Source organism: Tupaia chinensis, unplaced genomic scaffold (genome assembly GCF_000334495.1).
Source record: "Tupaia chinensis unplaced genomic scaffold, TupChi_1.0 Scaffold000005_2, whole genome shotgun sequence".
Lineage (NCBI taxonomy): Eukaryota > Metazoa > Chordata > Mammalia > Scandentia > Tupaiidae > Tupaia > Tupaia belangeri.
The window spans coordinates 4,009,281-4,020,569 of NW_006159434.1; the positions used below are offsets into that span (position 1 = coordinate 4,009,281).

The 11,289-nt window shown below is 34.6% G+C and overlaps 1 protein-coding gene across 1 annotated transcript in view; it reads left to right on the forward strand.

Annotated features, from left to right (window-relative positions):
- PCDH11X (protocadherin 11 X-linked) overlaps positions 1-2,774 on the forward strand; it is a 779,107-nt gene extending 776,333 nt beyond the window's left edge. The window contains 1 exon segment of the mRNA XM_006139830.2: positions 1,804-2,774. Coding sequence (XP_006139892.1) covers positions 1,804-2,483 — 680 coding nt within the window. The 3' untranslated portion in view covers positions 2,484-2,774.
- Positions 2,775-11,289: the final 8,515 nt, after the last annotated feature.

Sequence of the window (11,289 nt, forward strand, 5' to 3'; positions counted from 1 at the left end):
CTGTGGTTTGAGTCCTGGACCTGGTGGTTTAAACTCACATTGGGTGCGTATACGTGTGTGCCCAAGATCCCAAGAAGAGAATGGAGGAGAAGGGATTGCGGTGTGGCTATCCCCCCTGGGGGGTGATTTCTCACTTTCTGTCTCTCTGTCTTTCTGTCTTTTTGGTGAGTGCATGCGACCTATAGCAAAAACCTCTCAATAAAACAAAAAAAGAAGTCATATTTCTATATCTCCTAGAAATTAACTTATAAAAACCTGAAATACAGTCATGCATTGCTTAATCACAGGGATATGTTCTCAGAAATGTGCCACTAAGCAATTTTATCATTGTGTGCACATCACAGAGTATCCTTGCAGAAACCTAGATGGTATAGCCTACTATCACCTAGACTATACAGTAAATTTTATGGGACCACTATCTAATCAGTCGATGGCATTATTCAAGTCCTCTATGTGCTTCTTGATTTTCTATTTCTTCTATGAAGTTTTGAGGGATACTGTAGTTTATAAATGTAATTATGGATGTGTCTATTTTTCCTTTCTCTTCTAGCTTGTTTTGCTTCTTGTATTTCAAAGCTTTGTTATTAGGTGCTTACACACCTAGGATTGATACAGCTTCTTGGATAATTGACCATTTTACCATTATATTATGTCCATCTTTATACCTGATAACATTTCTTGTTCTGAAGTCAAATTTTTTGTTGATATAGCAAGTTCTTCTCTATTTTCTGGGCTTTGTATGGTATACTTATAGATATGTGAATTGTATTGACATTTGAAGTCTTTACAGAAATCTTATAAAAATACTTTAAAATGTATTATAGTTTTTTGTTTTTTGAGAGTTTTTTGCTACAGGGCATGTGCATTTGCCAGTGAGACAGAGAGAGATGGAGAGACAGCAAGAAATCACCCCCCAGGAAGGATGGCCATGCTGCAATCCCTTCTTCTCCATTCTCCTCTTTTTTTTTTTTAAATTTATTTCTTTTGTATTGTTTAGCTTACAATGTGAGCATTTCAATATGTGAACATTTCTACCCAGTCCCGTTGATCAAAATATCTTCAACCGATAACACCACACTTCCCCATCCCGTCATTCTCCTCTTGAGGTCTTGAGTATGCATGCATACATGCCCAGCGTGAGTTTAAGCCACCAGGTCTGGGACTCGAACTGCAAGCAACTACATGGTAGTTCAGCAACATAGTCATTAAACAAACTACTGGTCCCAAAAAATATATTATAGTTTAAAACTAACTGCTTTGGATCTGCAGTATGGTATGCTACAAAGCTCTGGTTATCAGAAAATAAAGAATAAGGAAATTAGTTACCTTCAAAATAAGTATGACCATCTTATTCTTGAAACTAAAAAGCATATCTTAGTGGTTAGCTATAATTGATTAGTTCATTATATGTTTCCATGACTTGCATTCCCATTTATTATACTTCTATGTTCTCTTTCTGAATTAGTTAGGAGCCATAGTTCAACTGACTTGTGTGTATTGATCTGTGATTATATTTTCCAGTTATTGTCGCAAATACAATTCAAAAATATATACACTTGGGAGACCAAGCCAAAGAATTTGATTTATAAAAATGAGACACCCCATCTGTCCACTCCTGGTTATTTATGTTTCTCTATGAATTATTTCTTGACAAATAAATACCAACTGTGAAAATACTGGAAGCCTCAGATGTATTTATATATACATTGTTTACTTTGTGTATAAAAATATGATTTATCTTAAGTGGTATAAAAGTATGTCTTTAAAATATAAATTTTATTATTTGTTTCCCCACTCCAACAGCTGCTGAAATTACAGTTCAACCAACTGTTGAAGAGGCCTCTGACAACTGCACTCAAGAGTGTCTTATTTTGGGCCATTCTGATGCCTGCTGGATGCCAGCTTCACTAACCCGTTCCAGTCCTCCACAAGCACAGGCCTCTGTTCTGTGCCACAGCCCACCTCTGACACAGGCCTCTGCTCGCCGGCATAGCCCTCCAGTGACACAGACCATTGCTCTCTGCCACAGCCCTCCAGTAACCCAGGTTGTCGCACTGTGCCACAGCCCTCCACCTGTTCAGGCCTCTGTTCTCCAACACAGCCCTACTCTGACACAGGCTCCTGTGCTTCAGCACAGCACAGCACCAGCACAAGCCTCAGCTGTCCAGTACAGCCCTCCCCTGGCACATGGTGGTGCCCTGCGCCACAGCCCTCCTCTGTCCCAGGCTGCTCTCCATCGTGGTCAGGCCCAGCCACCAATGGGTTTGCAGCAAGGTTGGGTGCAAGGTTCTGGAGCTGATGGATTACATTCTCCTGATCAGGGAGTGCAGGGTAGTGGAAGGTCTCAATTTTACACTATGTCTGAAAGACTTCATCCCAGCGATGATTCAATTAAAGTAATTCCCTTGACAACCTTCACACCAGGCCAAAAGGCCAGACCCGCTAGGGGTGATTCACCCATTATGGAAGAACATCCCTTGTAAAGCTAAAATGGCTCTTACACATTTTTCAGACAAGATGTAAATAGTCAAAGATTAAGGTCCAATTTCAGTGAATATTCCAAATTGTTAGGTTTGTATATAACTATGTAAATAGAAACAGATACCAGAATAAGTCTTGAGCTAGACCCTTAGTCAAAAGTTAAAAAATACATTTATAATTTGTCTAATTCAGAATGTGTATTAAAGAAAAAATTTTAAATTCACATCCTTTTGTACAGAAAAGCTTATCATGACAGAAATTAATATGTAATATATACTATTTCTGATGTACTGTAAGTTTTTTTTCATTTTCACCACCATGTGCAATATTACTGATTTTTTTCCATTCTGATTTTTTGTGGACCCAGTACTTAGCAGATGGAAAACTAGAAAATATTCGATTTTTTATGTTTACCTTTGATTTATCTAAACTTTTGTTTAGATTATATTGAAAGGTTTAAGTACTGTAGCATTTTTGTTTGCCTTTGTGTTCAATTTTTGCTTATTGTTTGTCTTCCGTTTTTTGTTGTTAGTACTTCTACCTTCAGAAAGGCATAGTTGAGCATGTAAATATCTCTTACAGTGTTTGTCTCTATCCATGTGTTTATGTTTTCTACCTTTATTTTAAGAATATATTGCTGACATAATTTGTATATATATTTTCAGTAATGAACATATATAAACTGTACAGATCTAGGTCTATAACCTATTTCTCTACTCTTTAGTAGAGTTCGAGACACTGAAGTGCAATACCTGTGCCCCAATTAGGCAACTATTTGCCAAAAGGGGAGTTTTTTTGTTGTTGTTTTTTAGTTGAGTATAAGTACATCAGAAATAATATTGTATCTGCCATTTTAAGCTGATATCCCATTGCTAATTGGGTCTTCACCTTCTGGAATTTGTATATAACAGCCTAGAAAATCACAAGGAATGTGGATACAGTCAATGCATGATTCATTTACAGCTATGTCTGTAAACTGCTATTTTCTAGAAAAGACCAGGAGAAGTTAAATGTTGATTTGACAGCTAAATAAGCTGTTACTGAAAGATGTTCATTAAAAGGAACAAAGAAATAAACATAATATGTAGATAAAACCATATACTAAACTTGTAGGACTAAGGGATTTTTTTCTAGCTCAACATACTGAAGAAAACCACTAATAACAAATGAAATTCAGGAAGGAACTTTTTAAGAGATGTAACTATAAATCTAAATCAAATGTACTGCAGTATATAATTTCAAGGAGATGTGCAGAGGGAGAAAGGTTCATGACTGCTTCTTGGGGTGGATATAAACTACCCCAATAACAAACAACGACAACAACAAAATCTCATATACAAAACAAAACATGTCCTAAATAAAGAATACAGGAATATTCGCAGGAAACAATAGTTTCCTTCTATTGTGTGTCATTTATTTTGTATTTTCATCTTCTTAAGTGGCCATTATCCTCTGTGTGCACATATCATAAACTAAAGACACACCACCAACTTAATTTTTTTCCATGGTAAAGGCAAGAAAATGTCTCATTTTAGTATTACACTAAACCAAGAGAAAATTGATGTTTTATTTGGGGGGTTGGGGAGTGAATATTTCTTGTTGATTAAATTAGATGTAGACTTTGTAATGTGTAACTTGAAGATATGTAATTTATGATTAAACTGTGTATAAATGTTGTAATATACACTGTGGTAAATGTATAATTTCATTGGTGAAGGTTTCTGCTGAATGTTGAGAAAGCTTCTTCATGTGCCCGGCAGGTTAAGTAGCGTTTTGAGAATATATTGTTTCCATTGTAAAACCTTTTCAATCACATTTGATTTGGTGTGTAGAATAACTTAACATTTTACTAGTAAAATTTCAAATTAATTGGTAGTATTTCCCCCCTTGTTTGTGCTAGTGTTTCAAGGGATTTAGAGCATACTGGTTTTCCAAGTGCTTGTGAAGCCTAAAAAAACTAATGACGTTTGAAAATTTATTGAAATATAATGATGTATATTTGTTGATGCTATTGTTACTCTTGTTGTTGATAAATATTTTAAACCTGGGGAAGATAAAGAAACCAAGAATGACAAAATCAGAGCTTCCAGTAGATTTTAGAATGTTGTTCTCTCGAGAAACTTGCAAAGATGATGTAGGAATTTTTTCTTTTCTTTTAATTACTTCCATATATTTTTCTCTCCACATCTTTACTTTAGTTATAATCTACACACACACACACACACACACACACAAAGACATTCAACTTTAAAAGAAGACAAATGGATAAGCTGAAATATTAATGTGTGAAAAATCACAACGGTTAATATCTATGTTAATGGAAATGAGATATTTGGGAATTTTTTTCTGATAGTAAGATTTACAGAGTTATTAAGGACGGCTCTTAAATCCTCATATTTAATAATTCGTGAAGTTTTGATACCTTTCCTAGAGATATAGGAATGAACAAATACGCTTTTACTGCCCTTTCTAATTCTGATTTCATAATCGGACTTAGATTGTGTTTAGAATTTTAAATGACTGGGCACCCTCTTCTAGGTTTATACTAGAGAGGCTTTGAATGGAAGCAGGCTGGGAATAGCCAAAGAGGCAAGGGGAGTGAGCCCAGTTTTTCTCCCCTATGCATTCTCTTTCTTAGCTTCCACTAGATTTGGCCTTGGAAACCTGTAACTTCCAGGGCTTCAGATCTGATGAGATAATTCTCATTACATTACAAATTCTTTCTTTAAATGGATGGACAGAGCTATAGATTGACAAAGCTCACAGGTGACTCTTCTGATGTGCAAGAAATGTAGTTCTAGAACTGCAAAATGTCTTACTTTATCATCAGTCCAAATATGTGTCCCTTGAAAAGAGAACGTTTTGACTTGGTTTGAAAGGAGAACTTCAAGTTGAATGATTCATATGATAATATGTTCAGCCAGATTGGTTACTCTATTTTGTGATTGTATTTAATTACATTGTGATTATTAATTTTCTAGATATAGCATAATATACCACATTCGTAAGTATGTATTCAAATACTGTGTATCTTATATGCTAAGTACGTACACATTCTTTTCTTGAAATTTATCTTCAAGTTTTAACTAATACCGTGTCTGTGCATTAAAAATTAGATTTTACAAATGACACCAACAATGTAATAAATTTAGAGAGTACATTTTGTGTAATCTCATTTAGTTATTTAACACTTTATTTTTAATTATGTAAATTTGGTTAGAAAAAAATTATTGCTAAATGATTAGTGCTTTTGTGCAATGGTGACAGTTATGAAGAGCTTCTGCCTTCCCAAACTAAAATTTGTCACACACTTTCATTAAGATGGGAGGAAAAGACAAAAAAATTACAAATTGTGCAGTCCTTAAAATGGAATCATGTCACACACAAACAAAAATTCTTCTTTTAGTCTTGGAAAAATTGAGTGGTTTTCACTCACATAACTATTTCAACAGTATTTTTTATGGTTTATATTAAAGCTGAATGTGCATATATTTCTTAATATACATTTATAAAAACCTATTTGTTTAGACTTTTCTTTATTGCATTCATTTATTTTTTGCACTATTGTTATCACTTCTTGTCTTTCTTCTTTCATGTTTTTTGCAAATCAATTCTGTAGCTATGTTCAGATTAACTTTTTATTACAGTCATTAGACACCATTTTGGCTATTTCCAACTGGACCTATTGGCCTGGAAAACATGGGAGAAGCTAAACTATATTTGGATAGGAACCTTTTTATATTATGTGCCAATTACCACACCAGAACAATTTTATGCAGAGGCCTTAAAATATTCATCCACAGTAGCTTTCTTACACAAAAATCCATGTGCTTTCAATAAATATGATTTTTAAAAGCAATGCAGGTTGACAACAGCAGAAGTAGTAATGAAAAGGCTACCCAGAGAAAAATGTGTGTGCACAAATTAAAAAAAAAAAAAAGAAGGCAATTGTTTAGTGATTGTATGTGATACTTTTAGGAATACAATATGTGAAATTTATGCTATCCCTGCTTAAAATATTTGAAATTTTATGAAATATGTATTTATGTTTGTATTTTGGGATGAGTCCTCCTCTGTGACATCATACAGCATCTGAAAGAGAACAGTATCCCAAAGCAATTCTAACCATGCTTTGGTAGTGAGAAGATTGGATATTGTATGACCCAGGATGGCAGTATGTAGTCCAGTGGCAAATGTGTATTAATTGTTCTATTCCAGGTTCTGTATTGCATGTTTTCTTATTCATTAATATAGATATTAATAAAGTAGTTATGAGAAATAAAGATGCATTTTGTGTGCTCATTAATTAAAAATCAAACATTATATTTAATTTTAAATTGGTGTTTGAAATATTTTTCACTTTATTTTTTTACCTTCAATTACTGTGTATCATTAAAACATACCAAATGAGAAGAAAGAAAACATTTTAGAAACACAAAAATTATGTTTAAAGTTTTATTAGCTCTTAACTTTGATTACAAATTACAAAGTACACAGTCTATTTCTTTTTGTTTTCTTTCTTATCTCACCCATTTTTCCATCATTGTGACATTAGTTCATTTATTCTTGCCAAGAGTTAATGCTGAAGAAAAAGAAACAAAATTTAAACAAAGCAACATTTTAATCTCTTGCAAAAAGAGATTGGAGTTTTTGAAGAAACATAATATGCATGTAGATAAATTTGTGTTATTTCTCACTGTGATTCCAGTGATTTGGAAAAAAAAAATACACAAGTTACAGGGACTACTTCATGAAGCAGATTAGGAATCACCATACAGACATTATGATTATAACCTTGGCAATAAGTCTAGAAACCCATGAAAGTGAATGTAATAAATACATACTTTGAATGGGTGAAAAATATCCTAGTAGAAAAGGATGTCAAATTTTCTTTTAATATTTCAACAAGTGGTAAAAATAATGAACCAATATCTAAATTGATCAAAAGCACTAAAGTCACTGCTCTTATTGTCAGAATGGGTCACATTAATTTAAAATACAAATTATGATGATATAAGCCAATTGTTTTGAAATGAAAAACAAAACAAAACAAAACAAAACCAACCCTAGAGCAGCAAGTAGGTTCAGATTTTTATTTATGTATTTTGGTTAACAAACTCCATACCATTTCCATTACCTGAGGATTGATACCTGCACTAAAACAACAAAAGTTTAACCTGTGCAATGACTCAGTTCCTTTATATCTATCAAAGTATTCTGAAGTCAATTGGGATACAATGAGACCCTGACATTTGATATAAAATGGACAATTATGGATGATTTAATATTAAATGGAGTAAGCCAAACTGTGAGAGACAGGCATTAAACGTCCCCATGTAAATATATACTGAATGTCTACATTTTATACTGAATGTCTACACTTTTAGCAAAAACTAAAAGATTGGAAGGTATAATAGCAGGGAGGCCAGCCGTAGATACTATAGACAGTATAAAAGGGCATTGGTAATAGAGGGTAGGAAAGAGGGGATGGGAGAAAAGGGATTGGGGGAAAAAATAAAACATTTAATAAACACAAAATAAAAAAGGTATCTGTTGATGATAATGTATATGGTAATGTCTTTGACTTGACTAATAGGAACTGTATTCATGTTCATAAAAACCATGTTGTACACTGTAAAGATGTACAGTGATTAAATGTAAATAAAATAAATTTAATTGAGGGAAGCAGAAACAAAAGACAAGAAAATAATAGATGAAACTAGAATAACAACAACTTGAGTAAATCAAGCATCTATTCACAGTACATTTTCTTCATAAACTTTTTCTAAACAGACAGAAAAAAGTATGAATGTAACAGTTCTCTACTACCTCACTGCCAGTTTCTCCTATTCTAGGATATTTTTCACCCATTTGAAGTATGTAATTGTTATATTTTAACATCTAGCAAAAAGATGGGAGCTGGAAAAAAACTCTGGGTACATGTACAACATGAGTGCCTAAAAATCCCAAAAGAAGGGAGAAGTAAAGAAGAAGGGATAGCATTGTGACCATACCACATTGGGGATGCTTTCTTCATTTCTTCTTCTTCTCCCCCATGTGCCCTCTGGCAAATTAAAAACAAATAAATAAATAACAGGAATATATATTATACATTTTTTCACCTATATAAGTATTTTGTATTACCTGCCTTTATGTTTAGTTTTCACTCTTTTTTTTTTTTTTTTTTTTTTCAGAGGGCCGGCATAGTCACATGAAGGACAAGCATAATTCCATAAATCTTCTTCTGTTATTATTAGCGTTGGGGATAAAACTGCTACATTTGGACAATTTTACTTGTTTCAGAGTGGAATTGTGAAGAAATGATAATTATGGCAAGTGGAATCCTTGTATTTCAGGTTTACCTACTGAAAGGTATTTTCAAGGAAGAAATGCTGTTAAAGAGTTGTCTAAGTAAACTACTGGCCCCATTCCTTAACTCTTTAATTTTACATCTAAATCAATTGACTTTTTGATATCATATATCTGGAAGTTACAAAAATTGATTATCAAACAATACACACAGTGTGGGAGAGGGAAGTCATTTTCATAAACTGAAAGAAAAAAATGTGCCCTTCCATTTAAATGCTTCTTTAAGAACAACTCAAGCACACAGAGCAAATTACCTTACAATAGCCCAAGGCAAATTTTTCCCACTGCATTCTTTATTCATAAAGATAGTAAAAAAATAAATTACTGATGACATGTGTGAGTGCCTTTTAGGTCCAAATATGATTATGCACGCCATTGTTTATTTTTATATGAAAGGGTTCATGTGGTCAAATGCAATGAAATTAAGAGCCTAAATCAAACATTAGTCATTTCCCAACAGAATTAATCACCCTATAGATTACATTCAGTTATGTGACTAGAAGGTAGAATTTGTTGAAAGGATCAGTCACTGGCTCCCTGAAGTTTTAGTTTATCCAGTTGTGTCCAGTAAGGTTTCCAGAAAATGTTTAGTACATATAGGTCTGTTTCTTGCTCAGGAGGGACTCTGAAAAAAGTTGAACTTTAATTATAAAGAATAAGGATACAAAGTACTTGCCAACCACACAAATTGAGAAAACATCCACAAATGGAGAAACCCAGAAAATTGATGGTTTACTTAGAAAATCTTATTATCTCAGTCTGGGATTAAATATGTAACACTAACATTCATAGTAGAGTCAACTCCAGAAATTAGAGTTGGTCACCTGTCACACTCTCTTAGGCTGCTATCACAAAATACCAAAAACTGGGTACTTTCTAAACAACATAGAATTATTACTCACAGTTTTGGAAGCTAAGAAATCCAAGATGAAATTGCCAGCAGATTCTATGTATAATGAAGGACCATTCCTCATGATGGTGCCTTCTTTGTGTCTTCACATAGTGGAAAAGGCATGAAAGTTCCCTTGGGTCTCTTTTATAAGGTTAATAATTCCATTAATGGAGACAGAACCCTCCTGACCTAATCACCTTCTAAAGACTTTACTTCTTAATACCATCACCTTGGTGATTAAGTTTCAACATATGGATTTTGGAAGGGGCCACAAACATTCAGACCATAGCATCTCTTAAAGAACAAAAGGGCTCTCAACTCATGGGTCTTTAGGAAATGCTATGGGTATTATCAAATACCTAACCTAACCATGACCATCGTATTATGACTAAATTTTATACCTGTGATATTATTAGCAAGCAAGAAAACAGCCAAGGAAAGAAATTAGGAAAACAAATATTTCAAAAGTGAGCTGGTGAGGGACCAGCAGTTAGCGTGATGGCTATGTCACTGGACTCCCACGTAGTCGACCGCAGTTCGCGTCCCAGACCCGGTGGCTTAAAACTCACGCTGGGCACGTGTGTGTGTGTGCCCAAGATCCCGAGAAGAGAATGGAGGAGAAGACATTGCGGCGTGGCCATCCCTTCTGGGGGGTGATTTCTCGCTTTTTGTCTCTCTGTCTCTCTCTGTCTGGCGAGCACACACGCCCTATGGCAAAAACCTCTCAAAAAAAAAAAAAGTGAGCTGGTGAAGCAAGAAAGGAAATAAGAGAGGCCTGAAATGGAGTGTTTGTTCATTTGATGGGTAACTAACGAGTGCCTATGATTTGGCAAGCATTGTCTTAGGCCTTGAGGACTACAATGATGAGAAGGAAAACAGGGTCCCTACTCTTATGGATCTTATGATCTAATAATACATAGAAGACAACAAGAGCACATATATTTTTAAAAGAATGTCTAATAATGATGAGTGAGGAAAATCAAACAAGGTGACATGACAGAGGCTGTTATATCTCGAGTGTGTATCTATCGGGTGGTTTTTACCTCCAGACAACAAAGCACTAACTCACATGGTTTTAAAATGAAAGATTTAGATTTCAGTGTTTTATTTAACACAATATTCTGTGGCAAAAGGTACGAATATGGTACATACAGGCTCTTGCTCTGTTTCTCTGCAATTCCATTTCTCTTACCTATCATTTTTTGTTAGCTTTATTCTCAGGCTTAGGAAGTTGTGTAGCTGCATTATCACATATAATGAAGCAAAATCCATAAAATAAAAAGTTGTCACTTTTTTTTAAAAGAGATTTTGGCTGGGACCTGCAGTTAGTGTAATGCCTATGTCACTGAACTCCATGTAGTTGACCACGGTTCGAGTCCCGGACCCGGTGGTTTAAACTCACACTGGGCGCGTGTGCATGTGTGCCCAAGATCCCGAGAGGATAATGGAGGAGAAGGGATTACAGTATGGCCATCCCCCCTGGGGGGTGATTTCTCGCTTTCTGTCTCTCTGTCTCTCTCTGTCTGTCTGGCGAGTGTACGTGCTCT